Here is a 26852-nt window from a genome sequence, read left to right as displayed (position 1 = left end):
AAGTCCTCTATTTATTCTTTGCAGATTTTGCCTCAAATATATACCTTGATATTGCAAATTAAACGATCTAGAAATTGCTCTGCTGGGAAGCCCTCGCAGCAGTGACACCGTCACATCGACTGTCGTCTTTTTGCTGTTGAGTTTGTTGTCTTGCTATCACACTTTGCAGTAAATTGCATTACCAGGAACAATGAAAAGCAGCATTGATTTCTCTCCAGCTCATCTATGTTTTTATTGCAGGAGACAAATGAAATTGTGGCCATTAAGAAATTCAAGGACAGTGAAGGTAAGTGGACATTCATTTTTTTGAAAAGAGTTCTTCCTGGAGAAGGCTTGTCATTTTTATTTTCAAGCAGTCCATCACTTTTATTTCCGCTGGCTCTCATCCCATTGTTCACTGACACACACACACACACACACACACACACACACATCCACACACACTTCAGCCTGGTTTGCTTTCTGTCTCAGAAAATGAGGAGGTTAAAGAGACAACCCTGCGGGAGCTTAAGATGCTCCGCACTCTCAAGCAGGAGAACATTGTGGAGCTGAAAGAAGCCTTCCGGAGGAGAGGGAAGCTCTACCTTGTTTTTGAGTATGTGGAGAAGGTGAGTCCAGCATGGCCATTCCACAACGACCTGCGACGCCACTGTCACATGAACTGATCTCATCTCCTTTGTGTGTGTGTGTGTGTGTGTGTCTGTGTGTGCGTGTGTGCGTGTGTGTGTGTGTTTTCTCCCCTCTACCCCTCTATTAGAATATGCTTGAGCTGCTTGAGGAGCTACCGAACGGAGTGCCAGCTGAAAAAGTGCGCAGCTACATCTTCCAGTTAATCAAAGCAATTCACTGGTGCCATAAACATGACATTGTTCATAGAGGTAAAAATGTCTATTATTGTCACCGTTGCTTTTTTCTTTTCTTATCTTATCCAGGGCACACACAAAAAGAAAATGCAGATTGATGCATTGTTAGTGAGAGGAAAAAGCACCCATATACTGACGTTTGATGAAAATACGACCACCTTCAGGTCCCCGCTTTTGATGTTAGAAGCAGATCTTGGAAATGGTGAAGAATACCGACCGGTACTCGATCACATTGCTCAGTTATCACATTCCTCAAATCGTTCATTGTAATGCTGAAAGGAGTTACTGCCATCAGGTAATAGTTTTTATCCAAGGTGTACATGGATGATATCCACCCATGGAGGTACGCATGGGTGTCTGAACTGGAGCCCCCGCACCCAAAGCTTCAATCCCCTCTTCTTTTGTAATTAACCTTCTAAGAACCAGCACTGACTTGTGCAGTAGTTTGAGTTACTGTAGCCCATCTGCTGGCTGAGACCACATGGATCAGCCTTCATTCCCCTCGTGCGCAAATTCCCCTTGACCATCAGTGAGCCTGTCACCAGTTCACCTCTTACCCCCTTAGTGTTTTTCAAACTCTCAAATTGTCTCATTTGTCCATTTTTCTCTTTCCCCAAACTTTCAAATCTCAAATCAACTCCCTGAAAATGTTCTGGCAGATATGTTCCACCCACCAAACAGACCAAAGTATGAAAAGATAATGATAATCATTATGTTATGGCTGTATATCGTGGGTAATCTCTCACTCTTTTCACAATAGTGTTTTCAAAATTGAAAACTGGTTTTGAGTGAAGCTTTTTAAAATGTGGATTCAGCTGGTTCCCTGATGTAACATCAATATTCATCCTACTGTTCACCAAAGGGGGAGAAGGTTTTATGGCAGCGGCAGGAACTGAGGAAAGCAGATGGTCCATGTGAGCTTTTGGCCCAGTGAGAGCAACAGGGCGAGAATCCAAAACGCCCGTAGTATTAAATATCAGGGACAAGATGTATAAGCTGTGGTTCCTCTTTACAGTCTGTGCATTGCTTTTTTGACACAACATACATTCCTCTGATTTCCCTTAGTTGATCTTATGAGGAGAAATAATTCAAACAGTGAACGAATTAAAGAGAAATTGATGGCGGTGGTGGTGGTGTAGTGATATGCCCTCAGGCAGCTTACTCCCCCATCTGTGTTTTTCCTCCTCAGACATAAAGCCAGAGAACCTTCTCATCAGCGCCGATGACGTCCTCAAGCTATGTGACTTCGGTAAGCACCTCCATCAAATCCTCGCGCTGCAAGAGAGGTGGCCAAGCAGTCAACGCCGTGATGCAAAAGGAGTATTTTCAACTGAGACTATATTTGGGTGGAATCGGTGCTTTGAGAGTGCAGCAGGCAGGCTGGCTTCATCCGGTTATCTAAAGCTCTGTGCGCATCCCTCTCTGCTGTTTTTCAGCCCCGCTGCTGTGCATTTTTCTCTCATCTCAATTAATGGAACGTGTTAGGGAAACAAGAGCCTAATCACACTTTGATCCAGTCTGGTCGCGCCGCAACAAAAAACGGGGGGGGGAAACGTAAATCGCGGCGTTGCCAACAGCGCGCCGGCAATCTGGAGTGAGAGACTGAAGACCTGCTGTTTGCTCCATGTCAGCCAAAGGCACCGAGAGAACAGACACAGGCCAAACAGACTCCTCTGTGAAGGTTTACATTCAGGAATGTCTTACTGTGCAGCTATTTCCATCCTGGTGTTTTGATTGGGAATGTCAGCAAACAGTGTGAAGAAATGAAGGAAGCTGAAGTTAACAGTGCATCAGTCTGCTGTTTTAAAGAGGGATAATTCAAGATGTTTGGATTTACATCCTTACCTCACATTGCAGATAGCAAAATTATTACACTGATAGTCTTAACCTATGAAGTTATAGCCAGCTGGTGACTGGATTAACTTTGTATAAAATCTAAAAACATGAGATTCTCGTGATAAGAATGATATATTTGGTCTGTACGAGTGCATCTCTCTGCAGGGCTTCTCACAGCTGGAGCTCTTCAATTGAAATAGAAAGATGTTATAACGTAGATAGGTTTAAACAGTATCCACAAAATAAGGGAGAACTACATTTACTCTGCTCAATTTAAAGTTTAAGCCAAAATAATCAAAAAACATTGTACTTAATGTGTGTTTTGTGGAAGCAACAACAGGTTTTGTTTTTTGAGGTGTTATACTTTATGCCACGTCTTAGACAAGAGCAGCATTTTTGTTGTTTTTGTGCTAATATCAGATTATAGTTTTGTTCTGTTCTGGTCTGCAAATAGCCAGCTTCACGAAGGAAAAAAAAAAAATCAAGTCAAATATTCGGTGCCTGTTGAAGTTTGTGTTGGGTTTGGGTTTGTGCCGCTGCCACTCAGGTGGGAGAGCAGGTTGTCTCCAGTGAGGTTATCTGCACATCCCACCGTTCTCGCCCATCATATTATAATTCACTCGGTTTCACTTATTTTGTTCACATGCCCAACGGCTTTTAGCTATTAAACAAGTGTCACCATGGAGAGACTTATAAATATAAAGTATTTGTCTCAAGAGTAATCACAATGCTTCTGAGTCACTGGGAGGGTCGGCGGTGAGCAGTAACTTCAAGGAACATGCTGAATGTGTCTGCTATGCTTTGCATTTTTGCCGTTATTGAAGGAAACATATTCATGGAAAATTCTGTCGTGAAGCAGCAACACAACATCTGAGATTAGCTAGGAAGATGCCCAGAGCAGAGATAATCCAGCAATCTAATGCTGCTAATGCAACGCAGGTGCTGTGGGTGTTAGAGCGAGCGCTTCTCTCTGTCAGCCGTCTCTCATCCCGCTGTCACGAGGGATGTTTTAGGATTATTTGAAGTGCCCGTCCTAAAGTAAACAACATTTCATTAAGCTAGCAATGGAGTTGCAGATTGTCCAGAAAGAGAAATAAAACTCTCTTCTGTCTGCATGTGACTGTTCTTAAGCCAAAGTGAAATTCTGCAGCTCGTTCAAACACTCGAATGGAAACCGTGTAGCTGTCAGCGTTGTAAATAACGTCTCATAGTCTCAGTGTTACAGTAGAGGCACAACTTCTGCTCACGACAAGCTCGTAGCTGCTTACTGTTTTATTTTTGTAAAACCAATTTAAACGTACTCATGTAACGTTTCCAAAGAAAACCCCAACCGTCCCACATGCGCAAGCACCTTTTGCCAGGGGGAAACGTTTTTACAGCCAGGCTCAGGGAAGATGGCTTGTGCAGCTCTGGTTGGGGTTAAACCAGTGTCTGTCCTCACCTGAGAACATTTGGAGCATACAGCAGTGGAGGCTTACCCGATTAGCAAAGGACTTATTAATTATTTACCTCTTTTAAATATAAATGTAATATTTTTCACATTTTTTTATTCTAAATTTTGTACTGTTTTGATATTTGTAAATATATTAAATATATATTTATGACTTGCTTTCACGTACCACTAGAGGGCGCTTGTGTACCAGTGATGGTACATGTAACACAGTTTGAGAATCATGGGATTAGAGGATAGCAGCATCACATAATGGGGTCTGAACAGCGTGCAGCCTCTCGAGGATCACTCACTTGGAAAGTGTGACCAAAATGCCTTTGCTCTGTTCCTGCGCAGCCCTGATCCTGGAGGGCCGCCATCTTCCACGGTTTAGCTGTTTCCCTGCTTTAGCACACCCGAATCTAATGATTGTCCTCATCGAGCTTGTAAACAGTGTATTGTTTTTCCCTCTATAATGTGATCTCAGAGGGAGCGTCGGATGTTCTATCAGCATCGACTTCAGGCATGCGGGGAAGTTCCCTTCTGAGATCATTTTTAGATTCGTCAGCATGTAGAGCGTATCAAAATGATCCTCATTATACAATATTGCTTCCTCTGTCTTCTTTTGCCAGGTTTTGCACGCAATCTCTCGGAGGGGACTGATGCCAATTACACTGAGTATGTGGCCACTAGATGGTACCGCTCTCCAGAGCTCCTGCTCGGGTACGCCTGCTTCACATTCGCTCCCCGTTTTTCAGCTTCGTGTGCAGCGTTTGTCCCGACGTGCCTCTTTTTTTAAGCTCCTCTCAGGTTTGGCTTATTTTTAATGGCTTTAACTGTGCTGTGGTCCCAGGGCTCCTTACGGGAAGGCGGTGGACATGTGGTCAGTGGGCTGCATCCTGGGGGAGCTGAGTGACGGGCAGCCTCTGTTCCCGGGCGAAAGTGAGATCGACCAGCTCTTCACCATCCAGAAAGTGCTGGGACCCCTGCCACCGGAGCAGATGAAGCTCTTCTACAACAACCCTCGCTTCCACGGACTGAGGGTACCACCAGATGCCCCCTTCGCCGCACCTGCACCCCCGCCCCTCCCCGCTGCTCTTACTACTGCTCGCCGCTCGGCGGCTTCATCTCCTCTCCACTCTGCTGTCTCTTTATCTTCCTCCTCCTCTTTTTTTTTCTTCTTACTCGTCCCTTATTTATTTTCCCTCCCTGCTGTGTCTCTCTACACTCTCTGCTTGTTTTTTTTTTTTTTTTTTTTTTTCTAGCTGAGTTTGCTTTGCCGTGACTGATTGGATCACAATGACTCATGGTGTATCATGTATCCTGTATGCACTGTGAAGGAAGGCTGTGATAAGTCCTCGGTGGCAGGCTGGTGGTACAACAGACCTGGGTCGTCCTTTTCTTCCCCTCCTCGCCCACAGCGCAGAATATAATTATTAGCTTGCAAATTGCCCTTCTGTGAATGCCTGACAGCAAATACCCACTGACGAGGCCCTTTCTCGATAGTGCTGCATTTGTCTTCTTTTAATTTTAGACACTTGTAGATGTAAAAGCCTGTAGATATTTTTAATGGTTTTAACCCTCAATTTTCCGTCCATATTCCAGTCTATTTTATAAATAGAAAAGTTGTTGTTCTACAGTGAAATGTTCTTTCCTGTGAGACGGGCAGATGTTACATGGAGCCCTCGCTATTGTTAGCACTCGCTCAAGGAAAAAAAAAAAAAAGAAAAGAAAAGAAACAGTTTCTGTCTTCACATTTCTGCGCTTGTGTGGATTTAAATGAACAGCGAGCCAAAAACAAACTCCTCGTATCTCTGAACACATGCACTTAAAACTCGCTCTCAGATACGAGCCAGCTTAATAACAGTGAAAGAGAAGAAAATTATGTTTGATGGAGAACCAATTTCATCAGTATAAATCGGACTGACAAGAAACCACACTGGTCTTGTGAGCGAACGCAGGTTGTTTGATGGTTGTTTTATCGCGTTGGCCACCTACGGTGTGCTTTCTCTAACACTTGGAAATGTGTGATGTAAGAAGAACAGCTTCTGGACGGGGAGTTTTTTTTCCCACTTTTTTTTTTTTAAATTCACAATCGTGAGACCAAAAAAAAAAAAAGAGAGAACTCTATCCAAATGAAAGGTTGACACAGGACGATTGAATGTGGGTGAAATCACATCAGTTCTTGGTGAACAGAATTAAACCTCCATAGTAACAACCTGACTCCATCAGAAGGAAGCACAATTTACTCTCATCCTCTCTTATGATCTGTGCCTCTTTGCACCTATTGTGCACCTATATATATATAAGTTTGTACTACTTTAGATATTAACATTAATATTCTGGAGTTAAGAAAATGCATATTTAACTTTTTAACTTCATTCCTGTTTTCTCTAACGGTACTGTATGTAATATTAAGGTAATGGTACTTTTGTGCACTGGGTGGCAGCAGTGAGTTACTGTCCTTTACAGCTTCAATTGTTTTTTTTGTTTTTTTAATTTAAATTTTGTTTAGGGCTCTTGATTTTAGTTATGCTGCTGCTTCTGTTCTTGCATTGGCTGCAGGAAGACAGGTGGAGTGACTCACTTCACCCTCTTGTGGCACAATGTGGTATTTATTCCAGTACTTATCAGGCTGCGGCTTATTGATTAGTCTGTTCACATAGGCAGCTCTCACTGCTAGAGAGCTGATTATTTTGACAAACTATATTTTATCCTGCACTTCTGAGATATAGTGTGTTCTTTATGTTTTAACTTACGTCAAAATACATTTATATAAATACATGTATTGCCTACCTATAAATACATGCTGCATTTTTAGGCTGTAACAGTTGTTTATAGTCTTGACACCCTCTGTAGATATTTTTAAGATACTTGAATGATTGATGAACAACCAATTTCCATATGATTTGTTCATTTCAAGAAGATCAACCGTTTAATACCATTAGCAGAAGTTTCTTAGATCGAACGGTCACATGCAGACAAACAAAAACAGCCAAACATAGCCACAACAGATGTGTTAGATAAATTGCACATACAGAGATTAGTCTTTATCGATGTGAATGTTTGCTTCAACATTTTGACCTCCAAGCTCTTACTCCCAAAAATGCTTCAGCATGAAGCATTTCACTGGCCACAAAGCATCCGAGACTGGTGTTTGAATGGGACAGGCCTCCACATCCTCCTTTGATAGTATAGTTTTCATTTAGTTTTATTAATATTGGTGTTAGAATTCAAATATTTATCTTATTGGCAGTGTTTGCTTCATTTAATTCAGTAATTGTGTTGTAGAAGTAAACAGTTTCATTACTATGCACCCATGACCATGAATAATGACCGATGTTAACTGGGGCTCAGCTTTTGTTTGTAGTTTTGAAGGCACCACTAAATACAAACGTTAAATTTTTATTTGAGTAGGCGACACTCTCAATTAATTGTAACAACCCTGTTTTGTCTCCCACAGCAAAAAATAATGTGCTTCCTCATACTTCCCGGTTAATGTTGTTGGTCTGTTCTAAAAGCAGTGATTGTTCAGCCATTTATCACCCTGACATTTCTAACCGTACCCTCATCCTCTCTTTCTGCCAATGCCTCAGTTTCCTGCTGTGAACCACCCCCAAACCTTGGAGCGCCGGTACCTGGGCATCATCGGCGGAGGCCTGCTGGACCTGCTGAAGGTGAGGCTCACAGCCGGCTCCTGGCAGAGCCGGAGTCTCCACCTGCCGAGGCAGATGTCGGTTTATCTCTGCTCACGAGACATCAGAGAAAGTGGTTTTCTAAAGGAGGCGTCTGATAATTGCATCATTATGGTGGTGTTTACGTCGTGACAGCGTGAAGCCTCCTCACTGCTTCAGCCGCTCTCCCCTCATATCCTCCATCCAGCACTGCTGTTATTGCTTGTGTCTACACTGTAAACAGGAGCTCCGTGTCAAGACTGTGGGCTGTGCTTGTGCACTTGCGCTTTTCCCAGCAGATAATGACTCACTGCTAACATAATGTCATCTCAGGACTGACTTTACTGTGGACATGCGTCTCACCGATTACCAGCCAATCAGGCGTTCTGGAGATGGCCTTCACTAAATATTATTGATACCGAGCTGCACACGCCGTCATGGTGCGTCACACTAATTCTGTCGTTGTCACGAAGGGATGAAACATGCAGCTGCCACCAAGAGTTCACAAACCATCACAGGTTTTATTTTGAGTGCATTAACTCAGGATGCAGTCTGCGGAGACATGTAACATATTTATTCTGGCGAGCAAAGAATACAAATGTCACATTGAACATCATAATTCTCCTTGTTTGGTGACTGTAAGACTTAATTAAATGCAGCAGAAGCCTGACTTTTATGATAATAGGGATGACTCACCTCATTGTGACTGCTGGAGCTCTGTGTGCGAGGTCTCGGCCTTCAGGACTCACGGCCTCCCTACCTGTTGCCTTTGCGCCCGTAGAGTCTGCTGCTGCTGAACCCGACGGAGCGCTTTCTCACCGAGCAGAGCCTCAACCACCATGCCTTCCAGACCCTGCGGCAGGTGGAGCGGCCGGGCCCGCCCACGCCCACACCTGTGCGCTCCTCCAAGAGGAAACCCCACCACGGAGATAACACCACCCCCAGCAGGTCAGCGCCCAGCCCCTTACCTGGTTCAGACTCGCCTGTGTCTCCACAGGAGGTGTTTCCATCTGTTAGGGAAATGTTACTGCTCGCTCTCATCTTAACAGCTTCTTTACCCATCAGCCAAAATACAACATTTTTTTGTTTCATTTTCAATCATATTTTAACTCAATTAAGGGGTCAGAGTTTTTGATAAACCTAGTATTTTTTGGGAATTTATGAACCAGAAGCCCGATCTATCAAATAGGTGTAAAATAATTGTCAAAACAAGCTTCTAGTTTTGGTCCTTGAGTGTATAATATTGTTTAATTACAGTAATATTGTGCTGATCTTGGTCACATGTGACTACACTTGGTTATCAGTAGTTATAATCATGGATTAACTAAAAGGAAGTCATGTTTTTTAGGCTAAATTTGAGCTTATTTTCAGGTGTGATTTTCATCAGGCAGGAACGAGCAGACGAGACTCTCTTTGTGCCTGTTGTTGAGTCCATTTGTCCTCAGATCCATGTGCGCATAGCACTTTGTTTTCTGGCAGAAAAGTGCTGGCAGGACTCTGCAAAGCACTCGAATGTAGTGCTTTTGTGGCGACAAAAAAGAGAAAAAAAAGCAGAGCATGAGTATACTGTTTCTATGACAGCTCGGGAGTGAACTATCTTGAGTTAACAAAGAGTTGACAACACGGAAAAAAAACCCCATCAGCTCCTACAAGCAGGCTTTTCTCTTTCTCTTGTGATCTTTTCTGTTGGATGCACCATAGAAATACTAAAACAGTCACACGCAGTGAAAACAAGGTCCTCCTTCATTTTTGGAGGGCACCGCGGTGACGAGGTTGTTCCAGATAAACGATGAGGAAAAATAAGACGCACCTGTTTAGGATGACATGGGGTCTTTCTGGAAAAGTCTGCTTTGAGTAGAAATTACTGAAGAGAAAGAAAAAGGAGCTTAACACTGCAGTTTTTGTTCAATAATTGTAGACAAAATTTGTGCCTTTTTTTTGTTTTTTGTCAAAAATCCTAACATTTATTTGGCCAGTTCGATTAATATTTATGCAAACATCTCATGAACATGTTTAAGTCGTGCGGCTGCATTGGAGTTTGTATGTAGCCAAACTTCAGATTTTTCCATGTAAAAATCAATTTTGCGCTTTTAAAGCGACACTAAGGAACTTTCAGTCTTCGTTGATTTTGGCGGCGCCAGTGGACAAAAGTGGTAGTGTTTTGCCTGAAGGAATACTACAGTTCCCATGAGGCCTAGCATGGGCGTGGCATGGTAAAATGCTGCTCCCGGTGGCGTGCTGTCGGACTGAACTCGCCTACATTTGTTTCCAGTGGCTGTGTGAAGGACGGATAGCGATGAGGTCATGAATCTAATGGTGGCTAAACGATGTTATATCATGATGTGACGCTTGCCGTAAAGCAGTCCGCACATTTGGAGTTTTTTAGTGTGCAGGGTTCCTACATGAACTTTTAAGAAACAAATTAAAAACTCTGGTCTAAACTGTTTCACCGAGTGTTGCAGATGGAACCAACGTGCCGTATTTAGACGTCCTCTCTCTCTGGTTCTGCTCAGGAGCCACGGGGGGAAGAGCTCAGGAAGCCACCGCTCCAGCAGCAGAGAGTGCTCCAGCTTACCCCGACATGAAGACCTCCACCCAAACAACGACAGCTTTCTCAACGGCAACATGTCTGCGGCCATCAACCTCAGCCCCACGCTGCATCCCAAGAACTACCAGCCGCAGCTCTTCAACCACTCCACCTCCTGCGGCATGGACCTGGCCAGCAGCAACCTGCCCCACCTCCTCAGCCCCAGTGAGGCCAAGGGCAAAGGCGACTTCGAGATGAACCTGGGGTCCAAGGTGTCGGACGGCCCCGGAGCCAAGTACCTCAAGTCCAACTTCCGCTCCCAGCAGAACCGCCACTCTTTCGTGGAAGGGAAGACCAACACGCTTCAGTCCGGGGACAAGCACAGTCGGCACAGCTACATGGAGTCGCACGGCTCCACGCCCTCGTCCAAGTTCGCCTACCTGAACTTGTCCAAGAGCTACGGCACGCTCAGCGACGCCAAGTCGGTGGGGAACCTGAACGACATGCATCTCTACGCGGACGAGCCCACGTCTCGATACTTCCCCTCCAGCTGCCTGGACCTCACGGCGCCGAGCAGCCCGGCGGCGCGCCGGGTGGACAGGCTGGGGCCCGGCACGGGCGGCAGGGGGAGCATGCGCTCAGACAGAGAGAGCAACACCCTGGACTCCTCCTACCGGCGCTCCTCCACCCGCCATAAGACCTCCGAGGAGTCCAAGTCGCCCGATAGCCTGGACCCGGGGGACAGCGGTGAACGGAGTCACTCCCACTCTCTGTCCGCCCCGCACGACCCCCTGTCCTACGGTCAGGGATACACCAGCCCCTTCTCCTCCCAGCAGCGGCCGCACCGCCACTCCATGTACGTACGGAGGGACCACCAGAGGACGCACGGGGCGGACGAGGGCCTCACGGTGGGGCAGGGGATGCCCACCAGAGCCAGCAGCCTCCAGCTCCTGTCTCCGCAGCTGCAGCACCGCACGCTGCCCCGCCACTCCGGCGGCTCCTCCAGGGAAGACGACATGAGCAGGGTCAGTCGTCAGCCCCCACACCCAGCCTCCCCAGCATTTACGAAAACCTACAAGCATCTAGTCATGTCGGTGCCTACACCAGGCTGTGTTGGGTAACTTAGCCTCGGTCCCTGTGCAGCAGTTCAGCCAGGATTTATTCTGGTGCCGTCTGAAAATATCGTGATGTGTGTTTTTCGGTTTTTAAGCCAGATCTTTTGTCCCGGGTTTATCAGACAAGGCAGGATTAACCAAAGTGCAGCTTCATCTGTGGCCGACGCTACCAGCCCGGCTTTCCTTGTTAGGATATACGGCGGCTCCTCTTACCTGTATATTTATATATACTGTATTCACCTATATAGTATATATATTCTGTGCGCATGTGCTTATTTGTATCTATGTGCTGCAGTGCTGAGCTCACGTCATGCTTCGCCATGTCTCCATTAACAGAGCGAACAGGCTCCCACTGAGGTCACCCACAGCAGACCCCCAATAAGGGACTCCACAAGGGACAACACCGCATCTTTTCACACACAGCGGCAAAAAAGCGAGGTCCGACATTCTGCCTGCACCCACCATTCCCCACCCACATCCAGTCTTCCGAGAGTGCGGATGTGGGTGGATACTGCTGTCATGAACTGCTCGCTCTCTCCCTCTCTCTCTCTCTCTCTCTCTCTCTCTCTCTCTCTCTCTCTCTCTCTCTCTCTCTCTCTCTCTCTCTCTCTCTCTCTCTCTCTCTCTCTCTCTCTCTCTCTCTCTCTCTCCCTGCATCAGATGCCTCTTCATTTTCTCTGTGTGCTTTGCTTCCCTCTAATGTGACTACTTACGATAGCATAGTCAAGCTTGTCATGGCAGCGTTTCAGTTTGATGCTGGAAGACATTTATAGCCTCAGATGTTTTATTATAACGACCACTCGTAAATCAATACGCCCCCATTTGTTTTTCTTTCTCTCCTTCACACTTCTCTCAGGTAAATAAAGGTATGCTTTCAGATAGACTGGCATGCTAAGCAGCTTGTCTCTGAGCTTTTATCGTCTAAGTCCTTTCGTTGTGACTCAGGTTGGCTTGTACCATGACCAGCAAGCAGAAGATGGGGGCTCTTCCAAAGAGAACCGCAACATCTACAGTGAATCCATGCCCAGGCGGGTGGGCAGCTTCTACAGAGGTGGGTTTAGTCAGGGGTGAAATTTCCATCTGTTTGATTTTTCTTGTTCAATTCACTGTGGAAGCCTCAGTTCAGATTTTTTACATCTCATTTCAGTTTTCCTGTGAAAGGAACCGTATGAAAAAAACAGTTTCTTAGTTTCGTGATCTATATTCATTAAGTGCCACTCTTGGTTAAATGTTTATGTGATAACCACATGACGTTTAGGCCCTATGTTTGTATTTAGTTTATATTTTTCATCAGTAATTATACCTATATAATGTCACACTGCTGCGTGTTCAGTTGAACCAGTGTTTTAAATCTCAAGCACAGCACACTTCAGCTGACGCAAACATCAGGGGCAAGATGAAGCTGGTGCCAAATTACAGCTACACTTGTTGCTGCTTGTCAGAAATATTTTTAAAAAAATCCCTGAAGTTCAATGGAATCATAGGATTGTGGGCTTTCAGTGGGAGAGGTGGGTCTTAAGAAACTGAAGATTAATGAGATTGTTTCAGAAAGAAAGTAAAGTAAGGCGTATCCAGAGCGCTAGCGGTGGAGTCATTTATGTGTCTATGCCTAACAAAGTTTTTTTTAATGTAAAAACTATTGCAGATATTTTTAAACACACCTTCCCTGAAACCACTTTTTCCCTTAAAGCTGTTGGATTTAAACTTCTAGCTGGAAGTATACAGTACATAACTTACAGCCAGTGTAATTACAGTATTCAGGAAAAGCCTATTTATATCAATATTTTGGTTCAGAACCTACTTTTTAGTTTGCTGTCAAAGTATTAGGCCATATCCAAGCTCATCTCTCACTGTTGACATTATTATTGAAGTGACTTACTCACTTCATTACAGCAAATTCCCACAAAAAGTTTCCACCTTTTTAAAAAGAATTATTCCCAAAAAAAGGCTCACTGTTGGTTTTTTTCTTGGGAGCTTGGAAATGACGTGAGAGGCAGCTGTGCTGAAGCAGGGAAACATGCAGGATGGGAGATGTCCAGGATCAGGGTTGAGCTCCGCTCGCTGTCTAACATGTTTCGCTCACAGAAACTCTCTCGGTTGATGACTCCCAGGTGTGACGTGGTCAGAATGAGTTTACCTCTGTGTTGTGCTTGTTGAACAGTCCCTTCTCCCCGGCCAGACAACTCCTTCCACGACAGCAGGGGTCAGAGCCGGGGCTCGGGATTGTCTGGGGACGGCAGCAGCATGACCAACCACTCCAAGCGTCAGCCGGCCTTTGACCCCTGGTAATTATATCTTCCTGCAAGGCCAAGAATAGTTTCTGTTTCACGAAAGAGCGATCATTTTAAACCAAGGTTATCTTGCCAGCAGCAGTGATTGTAGGCTGTGCGTGTTATTGAGCTTTAGTCCCGTGACACGGTGGCTTTAACATCAGTTGTCAGGTACTTTATACTAGTTGAAAACCTGTTTATGTGACACTTGCTTTGTTTTCAGGACTGGCCCAGATACTGTAGTCTTAAATGCCTCTGAGCCATCCAAAGAAAAGGAGAAGCAGGGCTTCTTCAGAGCAATAAAGAAGAAAAAGAAAAAATCTCAAATGGTAAGTTGTCTGGAGCGCGTAAGCCGCGTTCTCCTGCTTATGATCCTGACTGTCAGTACTTTGTTACTGTGACTGTCTACACGCTTTCTCCCTTCCTGTGCTTTTCAAACGTTTGACCCTTTTTGTCGTAACGGAGTATTTCCAGAGATGTGAAAGCCATTTGTTGTTGTTGTTGTTGTTGTTGTGTGCTTTCATGTTTACCTGTGCCACCAGTCATGTGCCTCTGTATTACAGATGGAAATCCCTGAAGGAAGACAACCTGTCATCAAGAAATGTCTTTTCCCTCTGTTTAGTCCAAAGAATAACATAAAGCATAGTTCCTCCATGAGAGTCCTCCCTGTAGTGTCCTCCGCCATGGTACATGTTTTACACGATCCTCCTCACCATGCTACCTCACCGTCACCCGTCTAACTCGGCATGCGATTACTGTGCTTTCACTGCCTTAATCCACGCTCTTTCACTGTGTCATTTCAAGCCTTGGTTTGCTTGATAAACTTGTAATCATGATAAATTGTGTTTAGTTGTGAATCCATGTCATGAACCAGTCAGATCCATCTACGAGCACCCTGACCGATGCGCTGGTATTTTCACTCTTCCAAGGGGACCTCTGAGGCTCGTTTGTCATTTCTAACGCATAAATGTTGCAGCGTTTGGTTTTAAGGCTAAATGTGATCAAAGCTTCGATTAATGAGACAAACCTCATGTTAAATTAACTCCTTTGATCATGAAGCTGCTCTAACTTGAAACTGCTACACGCTGGGTTTGCAGCGCATGAAACAAACACTTTTGCACAAAGTCCCTTCCAAGAAATGACAGCGAATGAGGCTGGTGTCAAATTACAAAGACCGAGCTTAAGGAATGGATAGACGATGCATGCCAGCCCCTCCAGTGTTTCTTCTACGTTGATGAGAGGAGGTGAAAACAGCAAACTTGATGCTGTTGGGGCACATGTGGATAAGCTGAGGTCAAGTTCAAGTGTTTTGATACAGCAGCAGCTGAAAAGCCTGAAAACACACGTTTTAAAGCTGTGATTGATGGGAAAAAAACTGCAGTATGATCCAGATCATTAACAAACGTATTTAAAAATGAGCATAGCAGGTCCCCGTGAAATATCAGACTCTTAAGTTGATCGGATGGATCTGACATGTTATTTTTTTGCATTTTGGCCATTTGATTCTGAGCAGCCAGCCACGATTCCTACCACAGTTCTAACAGCAAAAACCCTTAACTCTGAGCTGAGGATGAACAGGAGCACTCTGACTGTCATTTAGGAGAGAGAGAGACTTTAAAGATCTGCATGTTTGGTCACATTCTCATGAAGCTTTACTGCTTACCAACAACACCTGCTCTCCATCGTGGTTTCCATTATTTTAGAGAAAACCAAGACTTAGATTACTCGGTAACGTAATTCTGACTTGCTAAAGCGACTGCTCTCGCAGTGGCAGTAGTGGTTCAGCATGAAACAGGTGTTTGGGAGTCTTTCTTCCCTTCACATTTCTATTTATAAGTGGCAGTTTGTTCAGATTCTTCGGAGGGGGGGTGGGTGGCTGCTGCCTATGACTGAGCTCAAATAAACGCAATCTGGCTGGGAGGAATGAGGCTGTCAGACTCAGATTTAGTGGAAAATAGTGTGCTCTGCATGAAGAGAAGATGTGTTAAAAAAAAAAATCTTTTTCTATCAAGAACAAGCTGAGATGTCTGCTCTTCCTCGGCGAATGCTCTGGGTTGTTTTTTTTTTTTTTTTTTTTTTTTTCCTTCAGTTGCATGTCCATTCTCCTTCTGTGGTATGATTTGGCTGCACTTGAGACCAATCAATATACAGGTCTGTTTCCTAGAATAGCTTCACTTATGTCACACATAGATGAACGCTGGTTTAAAGGCCACCGGGAAACACACACAAAAGTGTTTTTCTGAAGCACTTTCTGCAATGAAAGCTCTCGGTGGAAACATCTGTTGTTTATTCCACCTCAGCAGAACAAACTCTTTTGCACTTCCTGTGTGTGTTTCTCGTTGTCCTCGCCGCTGTGTGGGTGCGCCCTGTGGTTCTGGACAGGCCCGCTCACTCTTGCTCTGTGTATCAGGTTTCTAACGAAGGGGTGGACGCCGTCATGCAGAAGTCCTCCAGGTCCTCGGGTCACCAGAGCAGCCGCCACAGGAGTCGAGACAAGAGCAGGGACCGGGACCAGAGCCGAGAGCGAGACAAGGAGTGGCCGCCGGAGAAACTGTCCGACTCGCACTCTCCAGTGAGCCTCGAAGACGAAACCTGAGCTTTTCTCATGACGTCCGTCGGTTTCAGCGCTAAATGGGTTCATCTGTGGCTTTCCTTGCAGAGTCAGCCTCTGAAGTCCCTGCGCAAGCTCCTTCACCTCTCATCCTCATCCTCCAACCAGAATCCGCCCTCCGACATGCGCTACCAGCCTCTGCCCAACTCCACCTCGGGCCAGGGCGGCTTCGCCGAAGGCCGGGGCCACTCAGGGGTCAGCACGCCGCAGCTGAAGAGCCGGCAGGCGGCGTACCCGCTGCCCACGCAGCTGGAGTCCGGGTGGCACTCTTCTGCCCTGGGCCGCCCCGAGGGAAACCCCTACCCGGAGCAAATGATCGGCCAGAACGGGCACGGCTTCGGACGCCCGTCCCGGTCCCGGATGCCAAACCTCAACGACCTGAAAGAGACGGCGTTGTGATCTGTCACACCCCACCCGAGGCGGCGCTCATGTACACTTCAGACTCCTCTGTTTCCCCTCCGATGCTCCTACACGTCTCTTGTATAACAGTGCTGAACACACACACACACACACACACACACACACACACACACACACACACACACACACACACACACACACACACACACACACACAAACACCACCAAACCTTCAGTTTTAAACACTGCTTGCAAACAGGCCAAAAGCCTTTATATGTCTTAATTTTTTTTAAAGCTTCCATGTTTGATAGACTTTATATTATTACTACTGTAATTCTGATAATTTGTATCATAAAGTAAATATATTACAAATTGAAAATATCTATAAATATATATATATATAATGGATAGATGAAGTGTAGATTCTAGTGTAAGTATTTTTGTTTCTATCGAATATATAAATATAGTACATTTTATGGCATAATATTTCTTTCAGACTAATCTAAGGCATTCTAAACATGAAGTTTTATCAGTCGTTACAAATAGAGGTTGGTAATGTCAGTAACTCGTGCTCATCTCATTCAGGATTGTAACTCTCTGTCCAAGCTGTCTTCTTGCCTTTGGATGTGCTCTGTCGAACTGGTTCCAGGCGCTCTAACGTGCGACTCAGTGTGCGAGTCCATTGCGGTATTGTTTCTTAAAGTATAGCCTTAGTGTGTGCTCTTTCTCCCAGCTGGCACTGACAATCTGAAATGCTTCAAATCAATGGCTCTTTTTTTTTTTGTTTTGTTTTGTTTTTTATTTAAGATAATTGTTTTTCTTTTTTTAAATGTTCTTATGAAATGCATCCATTTTAGAGACTATGATGCCATAAACAGAAATCCGAACCTGCATCGCCTCCTATGGGAGAAAACGCAGCACTGCACTAACATGCAGGCTCTGACTCACCCTGCACCGGAGTCCCTTCCTTTTATAAACCAATATTATACAGTTAAAGCTACACATCAGTCATTTTAAATAAACCTCATGATACACACATCAGTCAAAAAACCTACTGAATTATTTGTAAATGTAAAACTCTTAATCATTCCCCTGTCGGTGAATTGCAGGGGGGAAGTTAAATCTTAATTCTTTGCACTGCTTCGGGCAAAACACATGGAAAAGCGTCACTTTATTTACTCTCAGTTTTGCATGAGCAACTTCCGAGTGGTCCCACTTTGTGTAATCAGCTAAAGAAATGTTCAGAAGCACCCGCAAAAACCACAGAACGTTTAACTGCTGTAAAAAATACCATTTATTACACACCTTGTATTTTTTACCCCTGTTGTATTTTGGAAGGTAATTTTCACAGCAGCTGGACGAACACAAAAGCCATCCTGGGTTTTCTGATGCAGTGGCTCCCAACTTTTTGGCCCCCTGTAGCTTGCAGCCCTGTGAGATGAACTGAGGCTCATCTGAATGCATCACACCAGTAAACTGCCACTTTTTGGTTCATGCTGCCATTTATCCAGTTTGTTTAGCTATTTCTTTCGCTTCAACTTTTTTTTTTTTATCAGCGCTCCTTCAGTGACCTTTTGCCGTTTCATTATTCAGAGGCATGCATTTCGCCACTGTGGCTCTCATTTACATGTCAGTTTTAACTTAGTGCTTTAAATATACAGCCAACTGCTTTTAGCCATTACACACATTCATAATGTAGAAATTCTACAAGTTACGTAACACAACCTCATTTTTGCCTTTTCCTATCATTGATTGTTTTATCTAACTTTTTACACACTGATACATTAATTTCAGCTAACAAACAGTACTGAAGCATAACTTTGATTACTGTTTTTAACCTGTTGCAATAACTTGTACATTACTTTCTGCAAAAAAATTTAAACACTTTCTACATTACTCCACCACACATATGCCATAATCTATCTTGTTGCCTTTTGCAAACACTTTGTTTTGCTTTGAATTCCACATTTCATGATTATATTTTGCCTGTTTTCTTTTTTTGAAAGTTACATTCATTTTTACATTTATATTTTCTGATTTATCTCTGATTAACATTATTAATGCACTTTTCATGCAATTCCTTTTAGGACTTTGAGGCAATTGCTTAAAATGCTCATCTTTTGTTTTTGTTTTTTTCTTTGCTCCACGTCTACTATTTGAACTATTCATGCACTTGATTCTATTTGATCGAGCTATATTTAACATCAACCAATTGCATCCCACCTTTTCTGCTGGCAAACCATTTGCTCTCACTTTCAGCTTGCAGAACGTAGTGAATTCATCACAGCTGGCCTTAATCAGATTTAAAGAGGTATTTATTATATATTTCACCCGGCCGTGTTTCCATGTTCTCTCCCCCACGTCGTGAAGCTTCTGCAGCTACAGAAGTTTCCCTCAGGCTACATGTACCTCTGGTCGGGAACCACTGTATTTTTAACTGATCACACACAGTGAACCACGTGGGACGAGCCTTTCAGAAATCTTTAAAGGGAAACTCAGTGGAGGCAGGTTCTGTACTGTACCGTTGTTTTCTGTTGGAAATAAAGTGCCATGAGAGTAGCTTGGCAGAAATAAGCCCTACACTTTTTAATGTTGCACTTTGAAGAGACTGTGTGGCTCAGCAATATTGCTCTGACTCTGTAAATTCTTCCTCACTTTGTGTTCATCATGTGCACAGTGTGTGGAGACTGAAACAGGGGCCCGCGGGCTCCGGCAGTAACACACAGAGTCCAGACCCAGCCGTGTTGTACTGTGTGTTGTGCATCGGTAAGGAAGGACTGTGCACACTCTGTACTCAACACAACACATTTTATCTCTTTGGATTACTGTTTTTTGCTGAAGGAGCACCGTGTATTATATTAATACTGATGTGTGACTACTCGTTTTGGTAATATTTATAACAGAAAATGTTTACCAACTGTTTAAATGAAATCAAGTATTGAGTTTGTGCTTTATTACAGACACAAATTGGTAGCATAGTCAGTGTTTATCTGCTTTTTTCCCCCCCAAGGGAGCATTTACAGGATAACATAAACCCACAAATGAATGCTTAACAACTTTAGAATATTCATGTTTACATATGTAACGGTAAATCTCCAATAAAACAAGACAATTTGATTTGATTCAAAAAACGGCTGTCCTTTCTTGACGTAGCGAAAGTCAAAGAAGAAACTCTTTAAGCTGAAATGAGACTTGCCAAAAGTGTTTCTAAAAATTATCTCACTCGTGACCAGTTTTTTTTTTTTATTTTTACTGATGTATCCACACAACGGATCTTTACAGACTTTAAGACAGATAAATAGTGCGCCCGGCCGCCCACGTGTAGACCGCTCCGAGTCTCTCTGGGCCGTGGCTCCCCGTTTGGCAGGTGGCAGGTTGGCAGGGGACTGAGTCGGCGTGCACGTCACATGCACTTGTTCATGCACATCAGCAGCTCCATCCTGATGGCGATGCGGGTGTGCCAGCCCAGCGGCAGCAGGCGGATGTACCGGGTCACGATGGGGGGTCGCAGCAGGTTTTGTACTGTGGACGAACGATCGGAGTTCCCATAGAAAACCTGAGGAGACGGACGCAAACCACAAGCAGGTTCTTAAAAAAGTCAATGTCTGTATATTCTTGTTCAGATACACAAATTCTAGCTGCCCCAAATAACTGAAGTGTTGCAAATACTAAGAGAAGTGTAAAATGTCACATTTCAGCAGTCACTGCAGTTTTTCTGGCTCCTTCACCTTCAGCAGAACCCTAAAATTAAAATTTTCACAGATGTGCCACGGGAAAGTTAAGGCTATTGACAAGTCAATTAAATACAGTTAAAAAGTTAGAGTACCTTGGTCTTTCCCTTAATATGTTCATAACAGCTGCACATTGACCTCAGCGCAGATAGAATAATGAGCAATGGGACAGCGGTTTCCACTACCCTTTCCTCCTCGGGTGGAGTGACAAACTGTTATGGCGGCTGACCTATCGGGGAGCGTTCAGGGAGGACTTCACAAAGGAGGCTGAGACAGCTCCTCTTAGAGGGAGACACTGCACAGAGGGGCTGCACAAAGCGGCAGTACGGGATGAATAAGTGTGCTTTTTATTAAGCTATGACTCATGAAAAGATGTGGTGGAATACAAAAAGCATGCAAAAGGAACAAAAAGTTACATAATGGGCCCCATTCAGTGTTTCTTTGAACCAGAGAAAAAGTCTTTCAGTTGAGCTTTTCGATATATTTTAGAGAGAAGTTTAGAAAAAAGAAATCACATAAAGTAGGTTGTTTCTTGCAATAATTCAGTTGCAGTGTAAACTGAGTCTAATGTGAAACAATGAAGAGTCAAACTCTTTCATCTCCAGTGGTCAAACACCAACAGACAGGACTGCTGTGCGAACCCACCCTGTTGTTTCCTGTCTGGTCTTTGTAGTAGACCCAGTTGAGAGACTCCACGGTGCGATACTGGATGCTGTATTTAGTGATCCACTCGTCTGCATCGCATCGGCCCTGCGTGAGGATGCCGGAGACCACGCCCACCTCCTGCAGGTCGATCTGGAGCCACTGGTACTGGTCGTTGAACTTGGACAGCCATGCACACCTAGCAGAGATTCACAGTTTACTCACTCACTCACTTTATTTGTTGACAGACAGACTATGATGAGGTTTTTTGTTTTGTTTTTTGGAGACATCCAGTACATCAAAGATCTAGACGATTTCGAGATCTCTTTTATTTGTGAAATTGTCATGCATTAGCTATAATGCCAAAAATCTTACTTTTTTTTTTACTGAAAACCTTCTTGTTCTTTAATTCTCAACCTTTTCCCCGATTTCTGATTTCACTAGTGATTGAACTAAAGTGAAAACTCACTGAGACAACACACAAAAATTTCACCGACATCCAGAAGCATCAGAATTCAAAATGAAAGTCTTCAGTCTCCCAGGTCTGCTCTGGGTTTCTAATAATTATCAATATTAACGATATTGAGCTATGGAGGCACAGAGGTAAGACCAATAGGCCTAAGATCGGCAGTTCGCAGGTGTGAATCCCGCTGCTGAGAGCTTACTGAGCCTCTGAGGAAAGCCACCGCCCCCCTGCAGCTCAGCGCAGCCTCTCGCTCCGAGCACCAGGCACAGAGGACGTTTAGGATTCAGAAGAAATAATTTAACCAAGGGGCTCCATGAAGTATTTTAAAGACACAGTTGAAAGCCATTCCAAAGAATCTCTCATCTGGTGCTGGGTTGATGCTTTGAATTAAAAGTATTTGGTGAGTCTTTAAACTCTCGTGTTTTGCAGCAAAGCATATTCTACTGTTTCAGCTGGCCTCCAGAACACCAACAGTTTTACCCTCCACAAAAACTATCAATGAAATCTGTCCAGGGAAACGTCATTCCCCTCCAACACGGTAAAACCAAGGGCTTACATGTAATTCTTACACGACTCATCCTATTTCAACTCTATCTCAATAAATTACGCATTTTTTATGGGGACATCGCATGTACAGGAGAGCAGAGCGACGTCTGCGACTCACCCGAAGCCCTGGTTATTAAGGCGAGCCTTGTTGGGGATCCAGGATGAGTACCAGCCGCTGTACTGGTCCTGGTTGGAGCAGCTGATCTGATCGGAGGTCACAGCTCCAGATTCAAAGCCCAGGGCTCGGTGGTACGGGCACTCTGCCGAGGAAAGCACTGACTTTACTCTGGCTGCAAACTGAAAAGGACATTTTACCAACACGTGAATGTGATCAGCAATTTCTCGAGTACATTTTCTGGGAAAAGTGACTTCAGCTCTCGGCTCATGTGATCTAACTGTCCGTAAGGTTTCAAGCTTGCGTGATCAGACTGAAGAAGATGATCTGGGCATCATCTGATGTCCGCTTTACTGCCCAGTATCATGTTATTAGGTGAAGGGCATTCCCTATTTTGGGCTCCATAATCTGCTCATCACATCCCCGCTCAGGTAATGAGATTATCTAAGCAGCATTTGCCGTCCAGGCTTCTTGCAGTTCATTTCCTAACCCCAAGCCTTGAGTGCAAAGCCACTGTCATCTCGCTATGAAAAGATCGCTGCAAAATTTGAGGATCATATGAGAGTAGAGAGTTTGAGACTGAGCCAAAAGTAACCTGAGTGCACATGAGGACACAGCTCTCATCCACCACACACTGTCTGACGCTCAGAGAATCCTGGGAAAAAAAAAATGGAAATCCACAGAATGCTGCTGCCTCCGTGATCCATCTCCACGGGTGAGACTTTCCACATCTTCTCACTGACCTTCATATCATGTGCAGCAACAAGCGGCTAATGGTCGCTGGAGTGAGAGAAGCAGGGACCGAGGGAGCCCAGTCCGGCCGACCCAGGTGGAGTCCTCACCTGGCATACAGTTCAGGGAGTGGCCCCGGGGCGGCTGTGTTGGCAGAGGCAGCGAGGTTGACGCGACAGGTGGGATGCGAGTCGGGGAATCGGTGGACTTGCAGTCACAGGTGCAGGCTTTGATATTCCGCATCCATGAGTCGATGGTCTCTTGGTCTTCCTCCTGCAGCTCCTCCTCCTGGATGACCTCCTCCTCCTCCTGCAGAGTGCAGGCCGAAAGAGTGAACCCCTGCTTCCCTCTCCTCTCACACTCAGTCTCTGTCACATTTCAAAAAGTCTCCCAGGTGTCATCTTACCTCCTGTGAGTGCACAAAGATCAGGGCTACTCCACAAAGACGGATGCATTGGACATGAAATCACATGTGAGGATAACAGGTACAGAGAACAACCTTCAACAAAAACTAATTATTTAAATGATTAAATCTACCAAACTTTAAAAAAAAAAAAAAAAAAAAAAAAAAGTTTTTAGGAAGTGTTTGCATAGTTTACATTAACTGTAAACTATGTAGCCTGTAAGCATCCAGGAGAAGTCTGCAGCACCTCGGCTACGAGACGAAGGCAGCAGGCATTTGCCCGACATCTTATTAAAGAAGGTTGAGTGAATATTACCCCCGTCTGCATGGTAACTTACCCTGAGAAAGGAGCAGGAGGAAGAGCACAGCAACACGACAAGCGTTGACCTCCATCTTCCTCCTCTGCTCTGCTGGAATGAGGAGTGTGTGATAGGAGACGCGATAGTGGTTAGGATTACCATAATCCACGGGCCTGCAATGGCCTTATCTAATACTCTTTATTGGCCCTGAGACACCTCCCTTAGGCTGCTCTCTTGTACTGCACCTGTGCTAAATACCACCATAAATCAAAGGTGAGTTTGACACAGGAAGGCTGCTCTGCCTTTTTTTTTTATCACCATGCCTAAAATTCATCTTTTCTTCATCATAAAATTCATCACCCAGAAACATTTTCAAATAATATTGAAGTCTTGTTTTCAGTCATTGTTTTGGATGTGATTGTAGATATCCCAAACTCTGCATAATAAGCAAGAAGGAAGATCTGAAACTTCACAAGTCATCATCTATTTCAAGAGGAGGCTATTTTTATAAAAATGAAATCAAACTATTACTTACAAAGGTCAAAAATCAACAGAAGCAGAAAAGCAATAAAGCATCGGTGCAGCCACCACAAAAACAGCTGAAGCAGCAGTTTTAGAGAGACACTAAAGTGCTGTATACACTAGTATAGCTGTGCTGCACGGTGAGTGGGTAAGTAGCACCAGTGCCAAAGTTTAGGCTGGCCACCCTGTTCACCGGTGTATTTAGTAGGATAAGCTGCTTTCACTGATGTAACACACTTCTACATCTAAATTTAGGCGCTTTGTTCGTCTGGAAGGAAATCTCACCAATTAAAGAAACACCACTACCAAAGTCATGAAGACATCGAAGCAAATGAAATGGTCCCTCATCTGCTGTGAGTCAAAGTTAGTTGAGAGTTCAGACCTCTTCTTCCTCTTCTGAGGTTTCATCAAAACCACAAAATGATAAAGTCTTCTCACAGTAAAAGTGTCTTTGTGGAAATCAATGGCATCTTTCACTGAACATTGCGGAAGAAAGTCATTTCAGCAAAGTGACAATAAAATCAATCAATGAATCAAGAAACAGTAATCGAAAAAATCTCATCTACAAATCAAAAACGTTAAAGCATAAAAAAAGCATTAAATTATCAAATATAGTATAGTTATACAAGTTATGTTTTTTTTCTATAAATTTGGTAATATTCTTAGATTTGGGCCTGAATAAATCTCAGAATTACTCACGACACAGAATACACTGAGACCTTTCAGGATCCTTCCGAAGAAATGTACTCAGTGTTCCCAGAGTCAAAGGAAAATCAAAGCTGAAGCAGCTTTTAGACCAAGGAACCTTTTAGTTTGTTTTTCTATCAAAAATGGAATAGGTACCTTTCTGATTTGTTGTGCACACTGAGTGCAAAGTTAAAAGGCGAATAACTGATCCATATCGGCCATTTTTGGATGACATAGGTCAAAGATACAAGCATTGTCACAAGGGGGGAGACTGAACGAGAGTCTGATGAGACAAAAAGAGACCAAGTTGAAATTAGAAACAACCACAACCAGAGGGAACAGTAACAGAAGCAAACAAAAAAAAATTGCCTACAGGATACGGATTAAAATTTACAAAAATAAACTGGCAACAGTGCATCATATTGAAAAGCAAGAGGCAAAATAATGACCAAAAATGTAAAAATGAGCACAATATAACCCGAAGTGATGAAAATAATCTTCAATACTTACAGCTACTAATGTGGGCGCAACAGAAACTTTGTCATTTTGTGTTTCTAACAAAGGACGGAAGTTTCATTACAATGTTGAGGTAGACAATAAATATCTTCAATAAATTATCTTCAAAGGTCGTTTGAAACATTGTTTTTTGTGTGCATGTTTTCCCAAGGAAACGGGGTAAGTACCTGCCCCTCCAAATTTCCGTCTGGATTTTCTCAGTAAAATGAAAAGGGAAGCCTGTCTTACTCTGGGATGGCTGGCTTCAATCAGGGGTGTTTCCAGACAGTCTAGGGTCTCTAGGAGAGAGGATCACCCCTGGGTTCCTCTCAGCTGAGGCCGCGGATGGACGAAAAGCGAAGAGGACAGACTCTGACAACGCTCCGATTACTGAACAGATCCAGGAACTTTTCACAGTATATGTCATTTGGACAGGTGGAGGCATGGTCAGGAAAAGGATAAACTGCGACAAACTACCCATCCTTCTCTTGTTTTATTTCTTGAAGTGTTCCATAATGAATAGGTATGATTCATTTTTCAATGTGGTTCACAGCAGCAGCACCAGGCAGCAAGCAGGAGGCCCCATTAGGGAGATTCCCGACCGGTTGTTGCAGTCAGAAGGGGTTTCAAGTAGTGTTAATATGAATTTTAATGATAAAGACCAAATATCATCCACCTCTGGGAGGTCCCCTTCTTTCCGTTATTCAGGAACAGTTGGTCTTTTACATATTCCTGAGAACTTGTCTTTTCTGCACACTTAAAGTCAGGTTGTATGTAAACATTTTCTCATTTAGGGCCACATAAAGAAAATTATACAAATTGCAGGGCCAACTGAGAAGCATTTCACAGGTCATCTTATCTTTTAGTTCTGCTAATTCAGGACACCATCAGTAACATTTTTTGTATGATTTTCCTTGTTCAGTTGATGAAGTTGTGATTTGTGTTAAAACTCAGATGGACAATACTGTGCAGTGCAAAGTTCATGTGTCAGGCCATATTTTATTCCTTTTATAAAAATTAATTGTTGACAAAATAAAGATGAATTGCAGTTGGCCAAAGAACCAAAGTTTGGGCCCCTGTGTACTCTCATCCTCCTGATATGGTTCTGATATCAGGCCCTGCTGGGCCCCTTTCACCTCAGGGCCCTGGGAAATCACTTCCATTAGCCACCCCACTGCGACACCTCTGGCTTTATTAATCCACCCTCTGAGGAAATGACTCAGAAGCACAACTATTGGGGTTTATTTACTATTTTGTTGCTCAGTTTTAATGTGTATAATTTTAATTTAAGTTTCTTGCATTTGGTCTTCTGTAGCCAAGGTAATCCCGCTGTGATGGGGTCCATTCTTCCTCCGTTTATACATTCTCCAGCGCGTCTGGTGACCAACTTTCAGTGGGCGGGAGCGCGCGATGTGATTGCTGGCCGAGCGAGCCAATCACGTTCAAGTTGTTAAGTTAAAGCCTCTAAAGGGGCAGGGACTCCCTTAGAAAATTCAACCAATCAGGAACGTCGTGAGCTCCAGAGCAGCC

At 44.0% G+C, this 26852-nt stretch overlaps 2 protein-coding genes across 5 annotated transcripts in view; one reads left to right on the top strand and one right to left on the bottom strand.

Annotated features, from left to right (window-relative positions):
• The window catches only part of LOC115381359 (cyclin-dependent kinase-like 5), a 39524-nt gene extending 22198 nt beyond the window's left edge, over window positions 1-17326 (top strand). Inside the window, exons 3-18 of one of the 4 annotated variants that reach the window (XM_030082665.1) lie at window positions 241-286; window positions 472-608; window positions 758-878; window positions 2053-2112; window positions 4761-4851; window positions 4982-5171; window positions 7725-7805; window positions 8584-8750; window positions 10316-11354; window positions 11781-11882; window positions 12390-12495; window positions 13624-13729; window positions 13938-14043; window positions 14278-14400; window positions 16125-16286; window positions 16374-17326. In XM_030082665.1, coding sequence (XP_029938525.1) covers window positions 241-286; window positions 472-608; window positions 758-878; window positions 2053-2112; window positions 4761-4851; window positions 4982-5171; window positions 7725-7805; window positions 8584-8750; window positions 10316-11354; window positions 11781-11882; window positions 12390-12495; window positions 13624-13729; window positions 13938-14043; window positions 14278-14400; window positions 16125-16286; window positions 16374-16724 — 2988 coding nt within the window. In that variant the 3' untranslated portion in view covers window positions 16725-17326. Of the gene's footprint in view, window positions 1-240; window positions 287-471; window positions 609-757; window positions 879-2052; window positions 2113-4760; window positions 4852-4981; window positions 5172-7724; window positions 7806-8583; window positions 8751-10315; window positions 11355-11780; window positions 11883-12389; window positions 12496-13605; window positions 13730-13937; window positions 14044-14277; window positions 14401-16124; window positions 16287-16373 lie in introns of all 4 variants that reach the window. The other 3 variants (XM_030082664.1, XM_030082666.1, XM_030082667.1) reach the window with 3 other exon arrangements.
• A 2761-nt stretch (window positions 17327-20087) lies between these two features.
• LOC115381983 (retinoschisin-like) lies at window positions 20088-23712 on the bottom strand. The gene is made up of 5 exons (XM_030083627.1): window positions 23658-23712; window positions 23027-23284; window positions 22188-22329; window positions 21061-21256; window positions 20088-20240 (listed from the first exon to the last, which is right to left on the bottom strand). The coding sequence occupies exons 1-5, from the start codon at window positions 23710-23712 to the stop codon at window positions 20088-20090; spliced, it is 804 nt and encodes a 267-aa protein (XP_029939487.1).
• Between the last annotated feature and the right edge of the window lie 3140 nt (window positions 23713-26852).

The sequence above is a fragment of the Salarias fasciatus genome, chromosome 23 (assembly GCF_902148845.1).
Source record: "Salarias fasciatus chromosome 23, fSalaFa1.1, whole genome shotgun sequence".
Taxonomy (NCBI): Eukaryota; Metazoa; Chordata; class Actinopteri; order Blenniiformes; family Blenniidae; genus Salarias; species Salarias fasciatus.
The sequence above is the reverse complement of the archived record's forward strand: the minus strand, read 5'-3'. Positions and strand labels throughout refer to the sequence as shown.

Coding starts and splice junctions, on each gene's coding strand:
- LOC115381983 (XM_030083627.1), bottom strand. CDS start 23,712: ATGGAGGTCAACGCTTGTCGTGTTGCTGTGCTCTTCCTCCTGCTCCTT. Junction 23,285..23,657: donor CCTCCTGCTCCTTTCTCAGG/GTAAGTTACCAT, acceptor GAAATGTGACAG/AGACTGAGTGTGAGAGGAGA. Junction 21,257..22,187: donor CTTAATAACCAGGGCTTCGG/GTGAGTCGCAGA, acceptor AATCTCTGCTAG/GTGTGCATGGCTGTCCAAGT.